This window comes from Python bivittatus, unplaced genomic scaffold, assembly GCF_059951505.1.
Source record: "Python bivittatus isolate LINGU-HERP-01145 unplaced genomic scaffold, Pbiv_v1 ctg000080_np1212, whole genome shotgun sequence".
In the NCBI taxonomy this organism is placed as follows: domain Eukaryota; kingdom Metazoa; phylum Chordata; class Lepidosauria; order Squamata; family Pythonidae; genus Python; species Python bivittatus.
In genome coordinates this window covers 75,979,569-76,004,025 of record NW_028277035.1, presented here as the reverse complement: position 1 = coordinate 76,004,025, position 24,457 = coordinate 75,979,569, and the positions used below count along the sequence as shown (strand labels likewise).

Genomic DNA, 24,457 nt, shown 5'->3' with positions numbered 1-24,457 from the left:
AAGTACAAGCATTCTCTGTACATGGCTCTAAGTGGCACATGAATCATTTTCTTCTGAGGCTAGCTGTAACAGGTTTAAATAAATAGATCTATACCTGAGGACAGAGGAACAAATGAAGTTAGAGAAAACGGGGCTTTTTTTTTTTTCAAGCCACTTAAACAAGAAGCTTATTGTTCACATCTCCAGACAAGTCAAATGAAGATAAATAAGGAGTACAGGAAGTTAATCTGTATTTACACCATTTGAATAAACATAAAGTTAAAAGCAAAATCAATGCTGAACCTTGACTTTCGCCAAGATCTCTTTTACTTGCTGGTTGTTGTCCGTGTTGTGCTTTATTTGACTCTTCTTTGCCATCTTGTCTCTTCATCTTGTATTTTCCATCCTAAACTATGGAGGTTTTTTTTTTTTGGCTTTGTGTTTTTATTCCTCACAAGAAAAGGGAACTGTGACAATAATTGGAAGCATTACAGATCAGCAAAGGAAGATCACTGTGTTTCTATGGAAAATCCAGCAGAATATGTTATTGTCCACCAACTCTGTAGATGTCATTAAACCCTCCTCCATTTTATAGTGTGACCTCCTCAAGAGATGGCTGGGCTTACAAATTAGGCATGATCAGGCCTAGGTAGTGCTTCAATAAGAGGACATCTGGAAATTCCAGGACTATAGGCTAGACCGGGCAGAAGACAATAGTAAAACTTCCCAAGATGCCCATGAAGTCATCAGGAGTTGACTTTATCTTTTTTTAAATAGTGCAGTTCACTGGACAGTCTTCTGCCACAATCAGGCCGATTACTCGTTCCAAACCTACCAGCAACGTATTGTGGATCACCAGTCATCTACTGTGAGGGGAAGCAGCCTGTGAACTTTTCCATATATTTTTTAAAAAGCATGGAGACCACAATACTTGGCTCTCAACCACATTTGCCTTGGTAGATCACAAATCCTCACCAACCATTCATTAACCAAGTACTCGAATAGTTTTATCATCCTTCAGCAACCACTTCATACTAGTAAGAAAGAGTGTGCTTACTTTGAAAATGATGTGGAAGATATGCTTTGGACCATGAATAAATTCATTAAAGTAGTCCAATTTATTTCAGGCTTCTACTGCTTTAAGGAATCCACTCATTACGTTGAATGTGACTTTCAAAGCAATGGTGCCTTTCTTAAGGCTTACAAAGAAACCTGAAGCAAGAAGGAGGAATGCTTTCATGTATAACAGAGAGGCACTGCACTCATGGGAAGCCAGAAGTCCTCCTAGATAATTTTTGAAGTGGGGACAGCCCTAGTGAGAAACCATTTAGGTGCTGGATAGCATGGGATGTATGTTTTACAACAAAGAATTTGCCATCTGCTGGACTCTGCAATCTAATACCTGATAAGGCTATTTTGTAATCCATTATAACCAAGGATCTATGCTAAGTTAATCCCAAAGTTTACTTTATGGCAAAAGCCTGGCTGTACTTTATGGATTACAGTGAAGCAAGTAGTAACTGTTTGTTAATGTTAGACAGCAAGGAAGGAGTGCAAATTACCTACTTTGTAAACTTAATTAAACATGGAAACACTTCTTCCCCTTGTTATAAATGGGAATGCCTACTCCACACACTTATTAACGGTGACTTGGAGCTGCTGGGTGGATATTTTCTGGATTTCACATACAGACTTTCCCTGTCTGACACCAAACAGCCAATGGTTGTCTTCAGAGCATGGCAAAGTGATTTCTATGCAACTTCTCTTTTACATAAATTCATGAGACTCTTTTATACCATGCTAAGTTAATGCTGAAAGTCATTTGAGAATCCCTAAATGAAGAGCACTGGGGAGTCTTATTATGGAAACATAATAGTGATTGTTGGTTCTAGTCTAGATCAGAGCAGAAATGAATGTTCGGGGTGATTATTTTTTCCCCTGAATTGGCTTGTCCATTTCTGATGCCAACACCCCTGTTGGTATTCTAAGTTTTTCACAGAGAGAATTAATTCTGCTTTTGAATTTAATTTCCATTTTCTTCATGTAGGCATGATTAAATTCTATATAATCAATCGTAAGCATCATACATACGTGATTGTAGTCTGAGAACTGTGAATGCAGTTGTGTAGGCAGGCAGTAAAATACTTCATTATTTTTTTTCCAGATTCATTTGTGCACTTTCCACAAAATTACCACTGTCTGCAGATTTTCTGAAATATCTGTCCTGCTGTTCATAAGCCATAAAATATAATCTACCTTTTGTGGGACCCCAATTGGTAAATTGCATTTAAAAAATTAGGTTGGCGACTCCTTATTAGATGTTGAGCTTTAAGACTAAGCACAGCCAGTGCTACATTAAAGGAATGCTAGATAACCTACCTTGTGTTAGAATCACTTTGAAATAACTTTTGCTTCATCAATTAACAATAACAATAATATGAGAAATAGCATGTTGTCAACCAAGTGTTTAATAACAGGATCTAGAAGCTAATTCCAGGTATTTAGTTTAACTGCTTTTATATGTGAATTTGCTCCCTCTTCCTTTCTAAAATCTATTTATGTGGATGTTATTAATTAAAGGTATAGGGCACATTAAGAACAACATTAAACCTTGAATTTGGACATTTGTTGAACTGGGAGGCATAGAAAGCATATGTGCATAAGGTCCCCTCTTTTCATAACCCTATCATGTTCAGATGAACAAGTTATTCATAGCTTAGAAACATGTATATTTTTTCCTCAGGGACAGGTATTAATATTCCTGTTTTGGTTGTTACAAGAAGCCATGAGACCCTTGTATTTCCAAGTTCCTTACACCTCGCGCACCTCTAAATCTTTGCAACCATAATTTCTTCAGCCCAGTCACACAATCATTTTCTTAATCCCAAGATGGCATCTGTAAAGTTAACAAAAAATATGTACTTTGCAGAGAAAGGAGAAAAGAAAGAATTGTTGACAAGTTTAGTATTAAGCCCCTCACCAGGTGCTATGGCCACCGATTCCCAGTTATTAAACCATATTATGGAAGAGATGAGGCAACTTCTATTTCTGAGGAGTTTCAGAAGTACATTCAGATTCTAAGAACTCTGGAGTACAATGAGTTACAAATAATGTGACCACGATTCCAGAAAGCCCTGATGCACTATGAGGCTGAGACAGTTACCTTCAAAAATTTTTCTTATTTCACTGAATACCACTTCAAATTAAAGTTACATATGTATGTGTATCCAAAGTTTATGTGCGAAATTCAAGTTACAAATCTGTGTAACAACATTGCATATTGCATCAGTGTGCTTGTTTTTAGGTATGCATGGGGAAGCGAGGGCTGCATACACTCTGCTCTGCATCATCTGATTGGGAGAGGGAGGGGAGGCTTAGCTGGGACAAGCTGAGGGATGCAAAGGGGGACGATTTTCTGGCCCATTTTTCTCCATGGCTCCTAGCCAGATGTGGCCCATTATTTAAACTCAGATTTGTCCTACTTTCAGAGGGTTATCTTGCTGACAGACCTTCTGAGTCTCACTACGTTCTTTCTTTTCAATATTCCACTGGTTGAGTAAAATAATTAAAAGCCTATAGGAATTACTTAAAATACATTTATTTCTTTAATAAAATCCTTTGAAGTCTAGAGGATTGTAATCTCACTTTGGAGAATATTACATTTAAATCACATGGTAATTCAGTTTTTAATATGGAAAACAATGTATTTTATGATTTATATATTTTATAATACCTCTACATATTATACATACAAATAATATATATACATATGAAAGACGCCTTTTTTTACTCCATTGTAAATAGATTGTTGTCTATGGCATGCCTCTGTTGTTTCAAAACTCTTACATATATCATTGTGACAAATTACAGTATTTCTCAAAGTTCCATCAGTTTGATGCTTCACTTCAAGCATAATACTAGAAGTGTTTTGTTCAGCTACTCTGATTAAACCTAGGATGTACATTTTTCAATTAATTTCAGCATTTATTGATACACTGCATTTACCAATTCTTATTTGAAAAAGTTTGATGAAATTGTTTGAAGTTGAATCAAAATCTACAAAATAACAGCTCAATTAAATGTTGTTTTTCTTTGCTGATATCTTTCTGGCTATCCTACAATTGCATTTAATCAAGTCAACTAATTTATTTCCAAATGAGAAATTTGGGATTGACCTCTTTCACACAAACTTTGTTATACAATCTAGTCCCATGCTTCTGTTACTGTTATTCTGATCAAAATGTTATTCTGATCAAAATATTTTTTATTAATTGTGCTAAAGATCTATTTATGCATAACCCTTCAGAATGCTAATGAGCATAGATACTTAGGGAGGTCTTATCCGGAGGTTGAGTCATGGCAACTGGACTTTTCTTTTGGTTTGATACATTTTGCTGCTTGTCCAAGCGGCTTCTTCAGTCTGGAATTATTATAATTCCAGGGAAATTATCCTCCAGATAATTTCACCTGGATGACTGAGAAACTTCATCAACATACTTAAGAGAGGTGAAATTCAGCTAGTTCTGAATTGAGATACATTTTGCTTATATCAAAATTCACTCTGGAGTTTTTATGCCTTCATCTAGATTACTGGAAATACCAATCCTAGGTTCCTGGCTGCAGGTGAGCTGATATATGGCAACAAGATTCTCTCTCATCAGAAAAACTTTAGCTTAACTGATTCCCAGTTCAAAATATTACAGTTTGTCCAAGCACAGACATCACTACCAGTCATGAGTTTTGTTCTCCTCTAAAGGTTTCTGTTTGGGTTAAGGGGACTGTAGCACACTGTGTTTGGAATGATTTTTCCAAGGGAATTCACTTGACATATATAGCAATGTAATCTTCCCCAACATTTTAGGAAATTTTTCAAACAGTTGGAGAAATATGCTACTTTTCTGAATTGTTATTTAATACATTTTGCTCTTTGTTCTTATAACTGTGATATCGTGAGGATTGTTTGCATTAGGTTTTCTTCTATATTCTTATGACGGCTCATATCAACATTGATGCAACTGAAGACATGAGATCTACGCTTAGTAAAAATGTTTTTGTTTCCACCAACTGTGCTACAAAAGTTGTATGTCCATCTGCCAATCATTCCTTCAGAAGAAATACATTGGATAGAACTGAATACAAGGAAGTTTGAAGATAATTGTCCATATGCAATAAAATGAAATGCTTGTTTTGTTATTTGTTAGATTTATATCCTGTCTTTTTTCTAAGAACTTAAAGTAAAAGACAGATCAATCCATCCTTAATCTTATATGCACAACAACAACCACCACCCTGATTGCTTTTCCATGGATATACAGTACATGGGCACCCATAGTAAGTGTTGTCTGGGGATGCAAAGAGATGTGGCAGCAACTGGGCAAGCCTTTGAAGCAGCTAGGTTGAGCCTTCAAGATGACATAGCTGCTTTTGTCATTCAAGGGGTACATTGTTCCTTCATAAACACCAAGATGTTCTGGAAACACCCTTTAGAATGCTTTACACAGCCTACATGAACTTAGTCTAATGTTCTAACAATACAGTACTCTACATTGCTTTTCCATTTCAATATCAATAACAGAACTCATAACTAATTGGCTACTTCACACCTAATTACAAGTTGCCTTGAACTCCTGAATGAAAGGCAGAATATAAATCAAATAATAAACAAACACAAGAACAAACAAACTCTCTTGCTATGGACATCATATGGAGTTACACGCATTAAAATATATCTATCAGCCTCCCATCATTTATAATGCACACACTGCATTTTGTTTAAAATATACATTTCAAACACTACATTTTAGGGGTGAGAAGTCTGCAGTTGTTAAAAGTAAAGTTGTATTGTACTGTACAGCTAGGTATTTCAAACAACAGAATACTTAATTAAACATTTTTACATGTTTTCTAAAAACAAAAACCACCACCAAAACAATCCTAGTGAGATCAATCCATTTTACCTTTTAGTAATTGTGATATGGATTGCAACTTTAATCAAGACAATGCATGTCTACTCAAAAATAAAGTCCCACTGAGCTCAGTAGGGTTTTTTTCCCAGATAGATGGGTGTCATAGCATAAGATGAAATGTATGTGTGGTGGTGGTGGTGATGGTGGTGGTGCACAGTGAGACCCGTGAGTTACTTCTGTTTCCACTTTAATGTACTATTCTGTAATGTGGAGAAGGTTAGAAGAATCACACAAACAAAATATTCTTAAGCGTATTAGGCTGAAACATTCCACTAAGGTTCAAAAGGGAAATGTCCTATTTAAAAATGTGGAGAGCTTCTAAATATGATTGTCATCCAATGTATGAAAATTATTCACAACGAAAAACAGACAGTCTGGAAATAACCAGGATGACTTCACTTAGACAGAATTGCTCAAATCTGTTTCTAATATAGACAGTACACATAATAAATTTTTACAATATGACAAGGAAAACAAACTTAATAAAAGTTCTTGAACTTTTTTAACGCAGGCATGCTATAGCCATGGTATGTTTATAATATTTTGTCTATGATATCACAGCTAACAAAATCTAAGCAATACAACACCAGTTACTAGGTATGATTTCACCATTTCCCCCCCTCTCTCTTTTCTTTCTCTCTCCCTTTCTCTCTTGCCTATTTTCAAACTCACATTGCTATCTCAATTGCCTAAAAGATAGAAGGATTGTCCGCAATCCCTTTGTTCATAAATGCTCTCTAGTTGACTTCATGATATCTTCCATCATTAACGTAGACCTTTATCCTACTTTTGGGAGGTGGGGGACAGAACAAAGTATCAGACTAGGTTCTAAACAGTTTCTGCTATTTTTTCAATCTCGTATGTAAGAATATACTAACCATCTCTAACCAAATTAATACATAAAATCACATATTAGCATATTTATGCCAGGATATTGTCGCTAAACATCAATCAGTTACAGGTAGTTCTCATTTACCGACTGATTCATTTAGCGACCATTTGCAGTTACAATGGTGATGAAAAAGAAACTTTATGACCAATCCTTGCATTTATGACCTCCACAGGTCTGTAAAGCAAAGGAAAGCTAAAATAAGATCATAAGCACATTTATGGTTTCACTTAGCAATCACTTCACTTAACAACCGAATTGTTGGTCCCAACTGTAGTCACCAATCAAGGACTACCTGTATAGTGTAGTGATAATGAGTAGCTTTATTGTAAGCATTTGTTTGAATGGAGATGTATGACAAATGAAGTACATGAAGCCCTCACAAAGCCTTGTAGGCATAAAAGTTTGTTCGGGAAGATTTCAACTTACATAGCATGTGGAAAAGTAGCAGAATGAAAAAAATCATAAGTTACACCTCTCACAATAAAATACAGTTCCCAAAAGTAAAGATAGTTTTCATGTAAACTGCTTAGGGCATGGTGCTCTGGTAGAAAAGTATCAGGAGGTATTAGAAAGGTACAAAGATAGGTCTGAACAAGCTTTGATGCATTGGTCAAGCTTTTTGGGAGGGTGTAAAAATGTACAGGATCTGTAGTCCTTTGAAACCATCAAACAGAAATAGGTGCAGTGTAAATTGGTTGTCCTATCTTAATTCTTCTAGAATTCAAATCTTGCCAGTTAGACTTTGAATTGGATAAGTATGCACAGAACTGTGAATTAGTGAATGAGTGGATCTTTTACCTCAGAAGGTGAACAATAGAAGTGGTGAGCATTTGTTTCTATGAATCTGAATCTCTAGATAGAAAAGAACAATAACATGGGATGTTGCAAAAGGGGAAACTTATGTCCCATTGCTCTGATACATCAAAGGGAGAAAGCAATCACTATAGGATAAGAGTAATTTTACTGGATGTGAGCTAATTTTAAGAAATATATTTCATATCAAGACATCTTCCTTTAGAAATTTTGTGTTCACAACAGTAATTCATACCAGTATAAATACTAGCTAGCTAGCTGCCACCAAATGCTACTATGCTGCCTTGGTGTGGCAGGGAGCTGTTGATGGAAGGGATGAACGAAGAATTCCAAAGATGTATATCAAGAGTATATAATCCTAGCAGGTCACCTAAGGCATGAAGGTCATCCCAGCTACCCCATAAACATACAAGAACATATATTTCAGGTAGCAGTGATATTAAAACATGTAGGAGTTAGATGATCACTCTAGTGACAATGATAAACGCATCATTTCATACTGCATGGGAGAAGGCAATGGTAAGGCGCTCTGTATTTTGCCAAGAAAACTACATGGAAAGAGAATGTGAAGTGACTGAATGATATAATGCCAGATGATGGGCCTCTCAAATGGCACTCAACATCCTACTGAGGAAGAGCTAAGAATATTTCGAGTACTGGATTAAAGCCTTCAGGATGTCTAGTTGCTGATGTTGCCATGCAGAAAAATAAAATCTGAAGCCGCAGACAGAATTACAGTGGGAACGTGGAATGTAAGAAGCATGAACATGAAAAAGTTCAACACAGTGAAAGATAAAATGAACCGACTACACAATGATATCTTAGGCATCAGTGAACAGAAATGGACTAGAATTGGACACTTTCAGTCAGAATATCATACTATTAACTGCTCAGGATACAAAAAACAAAGAAGGAATGGCATTACTTTCATAGTCAGGAAGGATGTAGCAAGGACAGCACTTGGGTACAATACAATCCATGACTGAATAGTATCAATTAGATTTTGTGGACAACCCTTTAATATGATGATGATGGGGTTGATGAGCTTTATGGTCAAATCAATTTGAAATAGACAGAATATACACGCAAGACGTGCTGCATATGGTTGGAGACTGGAATGACAAAGTTGGAAACAGTAAGGATGAAAATGTAGTTGGATTGCATGGCCTAGGAAACTAAAAGGAAGCAGGACAATGATTTATCAATTGCTGCCAATCCAATAATGTCTTCATTGCTAACACAGACTTCCAACAACCAAGACTACACTTATACACATGGACATAACCTGTAATGGTATGTGGAAATAATCTTGGGAGATGGGGGAAGAGATGCTGCCTAGGGAACAATCAGATGGGGTAGGGAGAGCCTGCAGCTGCATAATGGGCAGAGAAAGAAACTCAGAAAGGATCCTATCTAAATTATCAGGCTGCCTTCCCAGGCAGACCAGACAGGAAACACAACCAGATGAGCTAATTCTACTTTATTATACGACTACATTAACAGAAACGTGCAAGCTTGAAAGTACAAATCTCTTTTTACAGCCTGATATGTTAGGGAGGACTCTTTCTGAATTTCTTTCTCTTTCCGTTAGGCAAGCTGTGGCCCTTCCCCCTCTTATCTGATCATTAGGCAGCATCTCTTGCTCCCATCTCCCAAGGTCATTCCCACATACCATTACATCACCAGATGGAGTACACAGAAATCAAAATGACTTAGACTGGTAGTACAAGGAGGGGAAAGAACTCAGTTATAACAGCAAACATGTGGCCAGGGGTTGACTATAGAACAGATCACAAACCCCTTGTGTACAGGTTCCAAGTCAAGCTAAAGCAGAAGAAGAAAGTTGACTAGTTTCCATAATATGTTTTTGAGCATATACCCATAATTTTTAGGGAGAACATCAGGAATCACTTTGAGATCCTGAACCTCATTGATAGGGAGCTAAAGGAACTGTGGAATGAAGTTGAAGAAATTGTTATATATGAATATGAAACAAGATTCAGAGAAAAGAAACAGGGGGAAAAAAAGAAAACAAACTGGATGTCAGAACAAACAGGTTTCTTGGAAACTGCAAGAAAAGAGGAGGAGCCAAAGCCAAGAAAAACAAAGATCTCAGGAAGAAATTGAATAAAGAGCTTCAGAGAGTATTACAACAACTTCTGTAAAGACACTGAAAATGGGAGAAAACTTAGAAACACAAGGAGAAAATTCCAAAGATCTCAGAACTCAGAAGCAGGTTCCAACTCCAAACTAGTATGCTAAAGGATACCAATGGATATATAGTAACCAATTCAAAGAGATCAAACAAAGATCAAAGGAATATAATGAAATTCTGTATAGTAGAGATATCAATATTCAAAATAACCTTAAAATATATTCCCTACTTACAAGAACTTTTCATACTAGAAGATGGATCAGCACTCTGATTAATACCAAGTCAGAAGGCTACAGGAATAGATGGAATATCTACAGAAATATGGCAAGCAAGAATTTGTAAAGGCTGTAATGAAACTACGTCAGCTAATCTGGAGAAAGACACAGTGGCCATATACTTGTAGGCATAAAAGTTTATTCAGGAGGATTTCAACTTACACAGCATGTAGAAAAGTAGCAGAATGAATTAATGAATTAAATTAAATTAAAATGAATTAAAATAATGAATTAAAACTAGCAGATTGGGAGAAGTCAGTCTACATACCAGTGCCAAAGAAATGAGACTTAACAAAGTATGCAAACTGTCATACAATACCCTTATTTATTCAATGCTATATACATGCTGAATATATACTGATGATGGCTGGATTGGAAGAAGATGAGCGTGGTTTTAAAACTGGAGGAAGAAAAATCAATAACCAATGCTATGCTGATGGCATTACTCTGAAAGCTAAAAATGTAAATGATCCGCAAGCTCTAGTAATGAAAGTCAAGGAACACAGTGAAATAAAATGGGACTAAGATTACATATAAAGATGACAATGAAAATATTGAACTGATGAATAGCATTTGCTTTTTAAGATCAACTATCAAAGATAAACTAATCAGCAGTCAAGAAATATGCCATAGAGTAGCAATTAAGGCCTTGAAAAGATATTCAAATATCGTGTCTATAGCTACAAAGATCAGAATAGTGTAAGCAGCTGTATTCCCTGTGACACTTGATGGAAGTGAGAGTTGGACTTTGAGGAAGCAGGGTAGAAAGAGTATTGATGCTTTTGAATTTTGGTACTGGAGAAGACTCATGAGAGTCTTCATGGATAGTCAAGAAAACAAACATGTGGATGACAGAATGAATCAAGTTAGAACTCTCATTTAAGGAACAAATGACCAGGCACAAATTATCATATTTTGGACACATTATGGGAAGACCTAGCTCTCCAATGCTGGCCAGTCCCTCTCTCTCAGCCCAACTCACCTCACAGGGTTGTTGTTGTGGGGAAAATAGGAAGAGGAAGGAGTATTAGGTATGTTTGCTGCCTTGAGATATTTATAAAGTTATAAATATATAACTTTATATATTAGTTATGCATAACGTTATTTATTTATAATAAAGGTGGGATAAAAAATGGGGAAGAAAAGAGAAAAAGAGGATTTCCAGCAGCAAGGTGGATGGACTTAATTACAGCAGCAATGGTTGCATCATTGGAAGACCAGAAGAAGCAGGCTGGGGACAGATCATCCTGGACAAAATCCATCTCTGTAGTTGCAGAGTTGACGCTGATTTAATGGCTCATCATCATCGTCGTCGTCATCATCTAACCCATCCCACCCACAAACCTTCTAGAACTGAGAAAATGATAGGTATTGTACAAACTTTCTATCTTGGCCTGATTCTTGTATTGGTTTTATGGCATAGGTGTACATGGATGTGAAGTCCATACACCAAGGCTCATGTACAAACACTGCAATGGACGTGCTTGTTTAGATAGCTGATGTCCTTAAATACTTTCGTAGATCTATACATTTTAACAACTACTGGAAGAAGGGATAGGCTAGTAGTAAAACAAATTTAGCAACTCAAATGAATAAATAAAAGATACACATACTTTCTTATCTCTCTGTCTACCTGCACAAAATGTGTACATGAATATACTGAATGTGCATGAATTTGTCAGACATTTTATCCTATTTTATCTAAGTCTTGTTCCTGCACATTTTTTTTTATAAATGCTTCTAGCTTTTTTGGCAAATAATAGTGACAGGACAAGCAAAGATATCTTATGAGCACAGAAGGCAATTTTCATCAAGGATTGAACTTTACAAGTCGATCCCCAGGAGATTCAAGGTTCTTCAATCTTACCTCTTTACATCTCAGCTTCCTGCCTGGGCACTTTGACAAGTGGACCGGACGGTCCCTCCCTGTAGCTTCTGTTTTTAAGGCAACTGCACCAACTGCTGTTATTTTTGGCTTAAGGAAATCTTCTGCTCACTAGACAGGCTCAAGTATGGTGCACCAATATTATACAAACTGGAGCACTGTGATCTGGTGTGGAGCACAATTAGGAAACAGATAGGAACCAGTAGTATAAAAATGCTACCTACTCAAAACTGACAGGAAACTAAAATCCTACAGATTTACCAAACAGATGAATATACATTTATCACACTTAAGACACTCAAATAGAAACTGGAAGTACTATAGCAGTTGTCCTCAAATTGCTTCTCTTTTCATCTATAAAGGAATACTATGAATAAAAACAAAAATCAATTTAAGATGTACTTATAAGAGTTCACCTTTCTTTTCACTTCTAGATCAAGTTTAGTAGTTTACAAAATATTACCCTTGAACATTTTATACTGATTTATTGTAAAAAAGGGGGGAAAAAAGAATAAGTCAAGAATAAAATCTAGCATTTGCTTTTATTAATTACATACTATCTATGTATGGAAGTACTCTTCAAAAATTGCATTTCTCTTTGTAAGATAACTAAAATTTCAGGGAAAATAAGACAAGTTTGCTTTAAAAACATTACTAGTCAAGTCTGACAACTTATCTGACCTTCTGGCATCAGCTAAAATTCAGAAAGTACATAAAACAAACCAATGATAACAATTCATCTGTAGTTCTGTTTCTGAAAGGATTTTTTTTTTCAGAAGATGGGATGTATCCACTTTGAACTGTACCAGAGTAGACAAACTTCAACATGCACATACACTGAATCAGAAGTGATTTGACCTCTATAGATTGCACTGATTTTCCATTCATATATGAATACATAATCAAGTGTAATCCTCCATATTTTATATTCACTATAGCTGAGAACAGTTATGAATTTTGACAGTTTTGATGTAAGCATACCCATCAAGATTCCTGACTGTACAAATGTTGAAATGCCTCATGCCTATAACCAATCTGTTGCTTTTACAAGATTAATCTTGGTATTAGGGACTGATTGTGGAACCATGTTGATACAAGATCTTCAACCCAGCCGTACATCATATAAACTACTATAGGTGGTGTCAAGCTCCCATGATTCTTAGTAATGCTGCATAACTCTGCAGTCTATAATACTAGAAAATATTCTCTATTTTTTTACCAAAGTACAAGTGGACTATCAGCAAGGGTCCAACTGTGTTATTCTTAATTACCTTTTTTCACTCTTGATCCTGTGGCTCTCATAATTAGTTACCTGGGGCTGCAATCCAATTTGAAGTGATGACAAGAAAGTGATCCATGAAAAAGTAATAAGTTAAATCCAATTTCAGCCTTCCTCTAATTAAATGCACATGGAACTAATGACTCAAACCCTACCATTTCAGTGATAATGGTAATTAGCAAGGTGGGAGTTACTCTCTTTTTCAACACTGTAGGTGTAAACCACTAGGTAAAATGGCAGGAGCACTCTTAATTACAGATGTCATTTTGTCAGCAATTTACACTTTTCTGACCAGTCAAGTATGTTTCATGTGTTTTCTTCTTCTATAATCTTTGTAATAAATACAAAAGTATGTTCTGGTACATTATAGAGCATGGTAATGGTATAAACACAAATCTGCTTTCATGTATTCACTTGAAAATAACTTAGTTTTATGTATATGAAAAATACGTATCCCAAAGAGATTTGCAAATGTCCAGCTGCACCCAAAAAAAAAAAAAAAATCCAATCACCACAACACCAATTTCATTTTAAAGCTGGGCCATCTAAAGCAGTTCTTTATAATTTGTGGATAATATGATGCTCCTAGAATTTTGTAAGCTGGCTGGTTCTCATAGCTTGATACCCATAGTCATGTGGAAGACTGAGAATTATTTACATCAAACAAGATTGCATTAGTCTGTCTGTGCAAGTTACTCATCAGGGGAAAGCTCCTGCAGTGAAAGAAACAAGCACAAAGCACTCATTCATGCAGGAACTCAACAGGCAGTTTCTTGTGAGAGCAGATAAAACAGGTGTGATTTGGCTTAACAATGCCTAATACAGTGATTTATTTATTTGTAACTTTATGTGCCACCCACTCCAAAGGCTCAAGGTGTGGCAGAATTATTCATCTTCAAAAGTTAACACCTACCCTTAGAATATGACTCATACAAAAGCCAGTAGCAGTGCCCCAAATGAGGGGCTCCCTAGATCCTTTTAATTATTTAATTTATAGCCACACAATTATTAATTACTTTCTCATTGCATTGAGAAAACCATAAATGAACTTTTCCAAACTTTTCATATTATATGGAGCTAAAAGGATATCTGACTGACTCTTTGGGATATGCTTCTCCTCTAGAAATCCAAGGAAAGTTTCAGGCTCACATGGTTTATGCAAAGTATTTTATTAATATTTAGTTTCAATTTCAAAGAATCATGTCGATAATTATCAACAAAAATTACCATTTGACACAAATTTTACTTAGTTGGAAACCAGCCTCAGATAATTCAGGATTGGCCAGATTCTTTTCAAACAATTTCTGGTTTGTTTCTGAGCAGAACAACACATTTCAGACTTTTCAAAATTAAATGCAAAGAACAGAAAATATAAGGACCATGTGAACCAGTTGGGTTTGTCCTAAATGCACCACAGCAGCATCTGGGGTGTGTGTATATGTGTGTGTAAACCGGTGGTCATGGCAGCATATTTGCATTGATGCACAAAGGGAAAGGGCTTTGACAGCACTGTTAAGGTTGCCAACTTGCCTGTTTTGATCCACCTGCATACACACAACATGCAGTTTCACACACACATGTGACTTCCCAAGTCTTATGTGTGCTCCTCACTACTGCTCCAAAATTATTGTTCTATCATAGTAATTTTAATTAATTTTGTTATTTAAAGTTTAATTAAATTAAATCACACCCAGCTTAAATTAAATCATACCCAGCTTCTGGTGTGAGTCATGATTGACTGAAGACATCTCCATGAACAAGTGAAGATGACGACCACTGTGAGGAATGAAAGACTGGTGAGTAGACCAGTCCTTCAAATCTCTCCAGAGAAGGAGAGAATGGGAGATCACCCATGAGTGCTCTGAATGGCAGCTCCTTGCAAGGAGACTGTAAAACAGCAGTCTCGCGCGGGTATGAGTGCCAGGAGCCAAGGGAGATGACATCTCAGCTCTCAGCAGCAGCGGAGTCTTTCATAAGGACACTAAGCCAGCCAAACTCTCTTTCTAATCACATTCAGAAATGTTCAATTTAACCTCTTTATGGATATTAGATACCTTCGAAATGGTGGGCTTTATTTGACACCTGGTGATTTTTACCTTCTTTGGATATAAGAAATTTTAAACAGAGACTTAAGAATTTAAAATAATATACAATTGGCATAAATTAAATTGCACCCAGTATGCCATCAAACAGCCAAGGAATACACCCTGATTTAGTGTTCGGTATGAACTGATTTTTTGTGAGCTTGAGAATCTTTTTCTTCATACTGTTTAACTGTCAAATATAGCTGTCTAACATCTAAAGTAACTGGAAAGGAGAATATTTGTAGTCCATTAAACCCTTCAGTTCATAACACATCACTAAAGGAAGTGATTGCTGAAATGCCAGTTGCTGCAGAACTTACAGGAAATATAGGCAGTTTCTGCCTCTAGCTTGTGGATCAGCAGAGCCTAGGAAGAACATATCATGGTGGGCAGGGGATAAACAATATACTCTATCCATTGGTTAGAGAAAGAGTTGCCACAGGAACCTTGTGTGGTCTCCTCTTCTTCCATCCACCCCCTATTTGGGAAACAATATTTGCTTCAAAATACAGTTGTCTTACAAATGAAGAAGTAAAGAACCATACTCTAGCTATATCTAATCTCTACCTTTTGAGGTTGCTACTTCCTAGGAAGATCACTACAGATTCATAGCATTGTGGAATTGGAAGGAAGCACAAGGATCATTTAGCCCAGCCTCTACAATATTCAGGAAAACCAATTAAACAATCTTCAAGATTTGACCATCTAGTTTTTTCTTAAGAATTTCCAGAGATGAAGAACCAACAACCTCAGTAGGAAGACTGTTTCACTGTTGTACAGATCTTACTATCAGGAAGATTTTCCTTATATTTAAATGAAATTTAGGTAGCTGAAACTTATAGCCATTATGTCTGGAAAAACAGTTCCTCACTCTCTTCCCAATGACACCCTTTTATGTACATGAACATCAATAGGATCGGGTCTTCCCTCAATCCTTTCTCTGGTATGAACATCCCAAATTCCTTCACCCTGTTGTCATAGGTCTTATCCTCAAGTCCATGTATCATCTTCATCATTCTCCTCTAGCTCTGTTCTAATCTGTTATTATTCTGGAAATGTGGTGCCCAGGATGATACACAGTAATCCAGTGCAGCACAGAGGGGAATAAGGATTTTATTCATCTTTGATAGAATGCTTCTTCTAATGCAGACCAGAACTCTGTTAGCCATTCTAACAGCTGTCTCAGATTGCTGACTCATGTTCTACTTGTTGTTAATGACCATACCCAGGTCCTGCTCAGATAGAGTGTTACCAAACCATTAATCCCCCATCTTGTATATGTGTCCTACATTTTTCTCCCTAAATGTAATACTTTTTATTTCTCTCTTGAGAGACATCTTGTTCCTCTCAGCCCAGTTTTCCAACCTGTCCAGATTAGATTGCACTCTCATTTTGTCATTCTCGGTGTTGGCCAGACCTCCCAGTTTAGCGTAATCCACAAATTTGATAAGCAGTCCATCAATCCTGTTATCTAGCTTAATAAGAAAAATGTTGATAAACACTGGTCCCAAGATAGATTCCCTGCAGGACCCCGCTGATTACTGTTCTCCAACTTAATATAAAACCATTAATGCTGTTCTCAGTTAGCCAGCCAGTTGTTTTGCCACACCTGACAAAAAGATGACCAGGCTGGCACATCCATCAGCCAGAGAAACGACAACTGTATGGAATTGGCTTCATCTTTCTGACGGGGGGGGGGGGGGAAGATTCAACTGCCATTTTGTCCTGGGATTTCTCAAGTAAGGGAAAACGATAGTTTAGCATTTGTATCAGCAAAGAGAACCAATTACCACTCAAGCAAAAAACTAGTAAAAAAAGAAAAGACGTTACTAGTGCATTTCCATCACAATTCAAAGTGCTCATCTGCATCCAGTTGATTTTGAAGTGTCACCAATATCCACACGAATCTGCTTATGCTTTAAGATGATACTCATTGCTTACAAGTAGCTGATTGCAATGCTTTGATGGAGCAGAGTGTTTTTAAAAATGTGAGCAACAACATTTTTGAAAGCATTTGGGGATGTTTTCATTTATGAATGTATTGTTTTAATTTTTAAAGTAACTAAACTGATTCCTCAAGGCAGCTCAATAGTTCTTCCACCTGGTCCCATTCCCCACTCATCATTTTTCAACTATATTACACTGTTAGCAATTTTCTAAAGACTAGGTTTGAAGTACAAGTTTAGTTTTCACCAATACATGTATTTTCTTTGCATGGCTGATTGGCAAATTTGTATTTATAAATTTCCAAATAATCTGTTCCTAAATTTCCAGTATACACAGCCATGGGCTCTTGCAGATATAATTCAATATCACTTAGTGCTTTTTCTTGATTTTCTTAATTGCGACAAGAAATCCTAACTTTATAGGGAATTGTCATTTGTACATTTTCAAAAGAAATGAAAGGTTTAGAAGACATGAATTCCAGATCTTCCCTTTCAATTATCTTGACTTCTACATTGTTTCTGAACATCTTCAATCTTGCAGCAGTGTTCTGTTCATTAATCTACTGTTTGAATTTGTATTTCTTAGCAACAGAATTTTATCTGATCGTGAGGTAGCATATTGATTTCTAATGAATTAAGAAATGCTGTGAAGTACTTTCATTTGCTCACAAATTTCTTCCGTAATTTTTCTATCCACATGATCTCAGGCTCTGCTTCATCATTCCATTTTTATTAGAAACATAAGGGTGATTGCCTCAGTGTTCATTCCTTGGGGCCAGACTGTAAACACTGACTGTGCAAGGGTGGGACTCCTCAGAACAGACTGCAGGTCACTCTTTCCAGCTCTCTCTTCTATCCCTTCTCTTACATCCTCTTCTCATTAAAGTTCTGGTGCTATTGGATGGTATTCCCTGTTTGTTGACAGGGCAAGAACTCTGCTTGATCCCCTTATTTGAGCATTCCATGGCTCTGAAGGACACGTTCTTTCTGCTTGCTTTGTTCTCTTGTTATTATTCTAGAGGGAAGGCCTGTTCATTCCTGCCAAAACTAACGTTTGATGGCATATCTTGAGGTTCTCCCTCCCCAACAAACCTCAATACCTCCCTGCCCTTAAAAGACAATTGCAATTGCTCTGCACTTGGCACTTCAGCACAATGGAAGAAAATATTGACTCAAATTAGATATAAATGCTCATGTAAAGCTTATTTTATTTGGGTCATAAAGAACGAATTCTCTTCTAGCCTTTCCTTCCACTCATGTTCCCTTCAAGGGTAAGAGTTTTTTCTTGACTTTCAAATCAGTGGGATACAAATATAATAAAAAAGAAGAAACAACCAGTCCAATTATGCATCTGTTTCTTTGTTTATATTCATGTATCTGTTAGTAGTCAGGTTCATATGATTCTAAATATCTAAATAATGTTTATTTTTCCTATTTGAGTCTTCCTCCTATTTTAAGTCATTTAGTGAATTTGGTGCATTCAGGCAGGGGGTATTACAGACATACATATAGCCAGGTGAATATTTAAATATCAAAGCTAACCCAAACTAGTAAAATAATTGTTCCACTTATATAAGGCTTCCTTAGGAAGAATTAGAGTGTACATAAAGTTCATCTTTTTTATCCATTCTGTTTTTGCAGTTTTTGTATCTGTATATATTTCTAATTTCTGGATATTAAAATTAATTCTGTACATAATCGTATACTATGCTATTATTCTCTGAAATCAGAATTAAATAACATACAAGTTTGTATATACTAATTATGCTTAAAATGTTAATCACTGTATGTAGATTTGGATTAAAAATAAACCACAGGAACAAGCCATCTCTTAACAAAACTCTTATATATATAAAACATATTAAATGTGTTAGAACATATTTCCAGCAACAAACAAGGTCAAGAAGGAACAAGCAATATTTACTAGAAGATATTAAAGTAGATTTTATTATGTCAGAACCAATGGACATACAGTCACAGCACTGATGTATGTACTGACAATTTCAGTGGGGAAACAGAACATTAGGAATGTGAGAAATTATCCAATTGTATGCTTGAGGTTTTGCCCATTTGCTCTATGTCCTAGCTGATATTAAATCAGTCAGAGTGAGTCCTCATTTTCCAATATCCTTTAGTGACCATAAATTATATGTGTATGTACGACGATCAGCATGGCTATCTAAGCGATCCAGCTTCCCTGTTCAGAGGTACAGGGGCAAGGAGATTTAGAAAGTTGGTTTACACGTCCTAATAAACATTTCCTGATCAAGTATAACTTTTTACTTTTCCTCCAATCTTATAAACAAGCAGACGTATGGCTAGGAAACGCAACCAAAATTTACATATAGAGACTGACGCCATATTATCAGTCTTCAAAAAATGGCACTCAGTGGCATCCGTTTAACAACAGGAAATGCAGTTCCTGATTTTATCTCTGAAGAATGCTCTCAGCAAACTTTGTTAATCTGTAACTTATTTGCTTATTTATTTATTGCAATTTTATGCCACCCAGCTCCCAATGACTCTGCGTGGCTAACAATACACCAAAACAATATAAAAGCAGTATAACAAAGATACAGAACAACAATACCAGACTCAGACCAAAAAAAAAAAGGAAGAGCAGCAAATGGGGAGCTTGGCAAACACCCCCCTCCTAGCAACTGACCTCCGACAAGGGGGGTCCAAGCACCTTAGCCTGGAGGACAGTAGTACAGGTATCAAAACCATTTTATTTAAAAAAGAAAAAGGAACTAAGTACATTTGCTAACAGGTGGAAATATTAAATCAAGCTGGAATCACGGCACTAATTTTAGACTGAGCATGACAACAGACTATTGGCAAAGTCGATGCAAACAGTGTTATTCAATACATCATACTGTCTAGTAATATGAGGAAGGATCTGTGTTCAATTATACAGTTTTTCTTAACAACTTCTCTTTCATGCTCAGGCTCTTTTAAAACATGTACCTTTATTTTGCCACTGGGCTCCCAGGGTCTGATATATTCAAGAGTAGGTTTAAGGATGAGAAAGCTCAAGGAGCAAGGGTGGAAAAAGAATGGGCAGTCATTTGAATCAGTGAGTGACAAGTTGGACCAGCTGTCCGTATACATTAATAAATTAGAATTTTAATTGTGTCTCTGACTGCAGAAGCGGCTCCACTACTTTAATATGTACCAACAATTGGCTACATTATGGAATCCGCGATGTGGCCCTTGCTGTTGACCTCTGAAACACAATTCCCACTCTCACTACGGAAACTGTTTGGTTTGATCCTTTCAACTTATTTGAATCCTGACAAATAAGCTCATAGCTGAAAGGTCAACACAGTCATATTTCATCCTCTGGAGCAATTCTTAAGACATCTGCACAACAAAGCACTTCTTCTAGTACCTGACACTGGGCCTTGCCAGCACACTGTCTCATTAAAAATGTCTCCAGTAGAAGAGTTTATTAAAAGGCAAATGGATAAGATATGGATTGGCCAAATAACTTTTTTTTCCCTGAGATTTTAGCAAAAGAGCATGGATTCAGCAGTCAGCTTCCATAATAATGGTTTTCAGCTTGCATTTGTGAAGAAGCAAAACAGTTATTCCTTTCCAAATTTTACAATAAACCGAAGGATGGAGTAATACAGAGTTAAGCTTGATCATATACCTAAGGGTTCTCACCAAACCTCTAAATATTAGCTACTTCCTGGTTATTAGTCGACAATCTATTCTGCCAACTTCATCATCCATCCAACTAATTACTGGTGTATACAATGTATCTGTTGAACTTTGAATATATAAAACAGTACAGGTAGTCCTCAACTTACAACCATTCATTCAGTGACTGTTTGAAGTTATGATGGTGCTTGAACAAAGGGACTTATGACTGGCATCCTAGGTTACGGCCGTTGCAATGCCCCTGCAGTCATGTGATCAAAATTTGGGCACTTGGCAGCCTGCCTGCACTTATGACCGCAAGGGCGCTTCAACTCCCCCCATCCACCTATCTCCCCCCATCTCTGCCTTTTTGGGTGCCCTGCACAGCAGCATTTCTTGGCAGCAGTGGCAACGCTGGGGCTGAATTAGAGGCCTGGGGCCTTCAGCAGTCTCAGCCGGCCGGCACTGCCCCCAGGCTTCTACTTCTGTCCCAGCACAGCCAGCATTGCTGCTGAAGAGTGCTGCCTCAAGCCCCGCACCACAGCCAGCCAACCCCAGCACCACAGTCCAAAGCCCCAGCCACCCCACCACCCTGCACTCTGCAGGCCCTGCTGTGCCCAGATGACCTTCACCATTTTCCTCCCACTGCTGATGAGGCACGTCCGGTCTGCTTTATGTGAGGCAGCTGCTGGCTGCTCCAGCCCTTCTTCCCATGGCCACTCGTACTGTTCTCCAAATTCTGTGTGCTATTCTCCAAATTGCACACCCCATTCCTGTGCTGCTTCAGAAACCCTTTGGAAAGATTCTGAGGTTTTCCAAGGCATCACAAGAACAGGGGCACACAATTTGGAGAAGTGCACGCACAATTTGGAGAATGGCAGGCACGCCCTATTCTCGTGATGCCTTGGAAGACCTCAGAATCTTTCCAAAGGCTTTCCAAAGCAGCATGGGAATGGGGCACACAATTTGGAGAAGGACATGAGCAATTTGGAGAATGGCAGGCACACCCCATTCTTGCAATGCCAGGGTAGCCAAGAGGGCAGAGATGGTGGGGAGATAGGAGGGTGGAGGGAGCTGAAGTGAAGGTGAGTGCAGAAGGGCAGAAGTGTGAGGTACTTGCCTAATGACAGCGCTGCCTAGCTTGACTACCGCAACTGGGACTACTGGAACTGCCATCTCTAAGTGGTGCGGTCATGTGATGTTTCACTTAAAGACCACACCACTTAGCGATGCAAGTTCTGGTCCCAATTGTAGTCGTATGTTAAGGACTACCTGTATTAAAAGCAATACAGGTAGTCCTCACTTAATGACTGTTCAGTTAGTGACCGTTCGAAGTTCCAGCACTAAAAAGAGTGACTTACAACTGGTGCCTGAAGTTACAACCATCACAGCGCCCTGCAGTTATGTGATCACAATCCAGGCACTTGGCAACCAGTTTGTGCTTACGACGGATGCAGTGTCCTGGGGTCACATGATTGCTATTTGTGATCTTCCCAGTCACCTTCCGGCAAGCAAAATCAATGGGGAACCATGTGATTCACTTAACTACAATGTGATTTGCTTAACAACTGCCACAAAAAAGGTCGTAAAATCGGGTCTGGTCACGTGATGATTTGCTTAATGACCTCATTGCTTAGCTATCTAAAATCCAGTCCCAATTGTGGCCGTTAAGCAAGGACTATCTGTAATGCAATATATTTATAAAAAATATGGTTGGTCACATAGTCAGCCAGATGTTTAGACTGGATTTGGCAGTTTTATCCACCTATCGAGTCCCTATTATACGTTATATTAAATTCTGACTACAATCCAAAAATATGTGAACAGAGGAGATTTCAAGGAAGGAAAGTTTCTGAACAATGTCATATCAAGCACAGAGAGCCACATATCTACCTCTTCCCCCACAAGCCTCAGTACCTAATCCCACATGTTTGGAATGGACTCTAGAGTGATCTGCAGAGACAATTATTAGATTCTTTGTTCTGTTGTGACTGGATAGACCTAATATTTAGAAAGAAAAGCAGCACATTTCATATAAAGAACCTGTTAGTAATATCAAAACAAACTAGATTGACTAAGCCAATTTCAACTATCATCACTAATCTAATCTTCCCTCCAAAATGTAAGCTGAAACAGTAAATCACCCACTGATGCCAACATAATGTACCAATGTACCAATTGGTGTACCAAAATAATGAACCAACATAATGTAGTACTGGCCTGTGATTTGTTCTTTAACAATATGGAATTAACTATTCCTGGACTGCTAGGAGATCAAACCAGTCAATCTTAAAGGAAATCAACCCTGACTGCTCATTGGAAGGATTGATAATGAAGCTCAAGCTCAGATACTTTGGTCACCTAATGCGAAGAGAGGACTCCTTGGAAAAGACCCTGATGCTGGGAAAGATTGAAGGCAAAAGGAGAAGGGGACAGCAGAGGATGAGATGGTTAGATAGCATCACCGAAGCAATGAGCATGAGACTGAGCAAACTGAGGGAGGCACTGAAGGACAGGAAGGCCTGGCGCGATAGGGTTCATGGGGTCACGAAGAGTTGGACACAACTTAACGACTGAACAACAACAAATATGGAATTAAACAACTTAAATGGTTCCCTATGAAGACTGCTCAACAGATATTGAGTATGCAACTGAAAATATATACTTCTTAACAAACATAATAAATATTGGGAAATTTCTAAACAAAATCATCATCTCACTAGAAAGTTGTCTCACATGTTTAAAATAGCATTTCACAATTAGTGCTGTTTTTAAACAAGAGTAGTTTCTGTATTAAGGTTTGTCACATGCCCTTATTTCAAACTGTCTGTTCTTCCCAAACCTTTTATATACAGAACAATTAATACCCGCTTTTCAGAATATCTCATATCAATGGTGTATGATGGATGGTCTTTATTTCAGAAATTGCTCTTTGATGATCTCCTCCATAGGAAGCTGCCTTATTAAACCATTTATGTTTATTGTTTTCTAAACTATTTGTCAGAGGCTCTTTAGGGTTTCAAACAGAGGCGATATCCAGCTCTACATGGAAATGTAAAGAACAGAACCCTCTACCTGCCTATATCTTTCCAAGCTATAATCTCTTTCCATATTCCTCACAAGTTCTTTGATTTATTGATGAAAAATTCAAGGGTTTGCAGCACTGATGCATTTCCACTACCACAACCATGCTATGAAACACGTTTGAGTCACTAACATCAACAAAAGCAAAGCTGAGAATTAAAAAAAAAAAACCTCTTCCCACTATATATACTACTTATTGCTTCCTTTTAACAGATCCTATCCAAGCAAGTCAAAGGTATTTTTTAAAAACATTTCTAACCTGAAGGGCTGGCTGTTTGTCATTCCTCTTGGGAGACTTTAGCCCACTAACTTGCTGCTGTTGTTGCTGTTGCTGCTGTTGCTGCTGCTGTTGCTGCTGCTGCTGTAACAGAAGTTGTCTTGCTACCTGTAGAGCCTGAGAAAGAATATAAAAAAAATTAGTTCCATCTACCCTAACTTGCTGGAATGCTCATAA

The 24,457-nt window shown here is 37.4% G+C and overlaps 1 protein-coding gene across 12 annotated transcripts in view; it reads right to left on the bottom strand.

Moving 5' to 3' along the window:
- Positions 1-24,457, bottom strand: part of FOXP1 (forkhead box P1) — a 636,434-nt gene that overhangs the window by 143,753 nt on the left and 468,224 nt on the right. For all 12 annotated transcript variants that reach the window (XM_088134348.1, XM_088134346.1, XM_088134345.1 and 9 more), the window contains one exon: positions 24,263-24,397. In XM_088134348.1, coding sequence (XP_087990474.1) covers positions 24,263-24,397 — 135 coding nt within the window. The remainder of the gene's footprint in view (positions 1-24,262; positions 24,398-24,457) is intronic.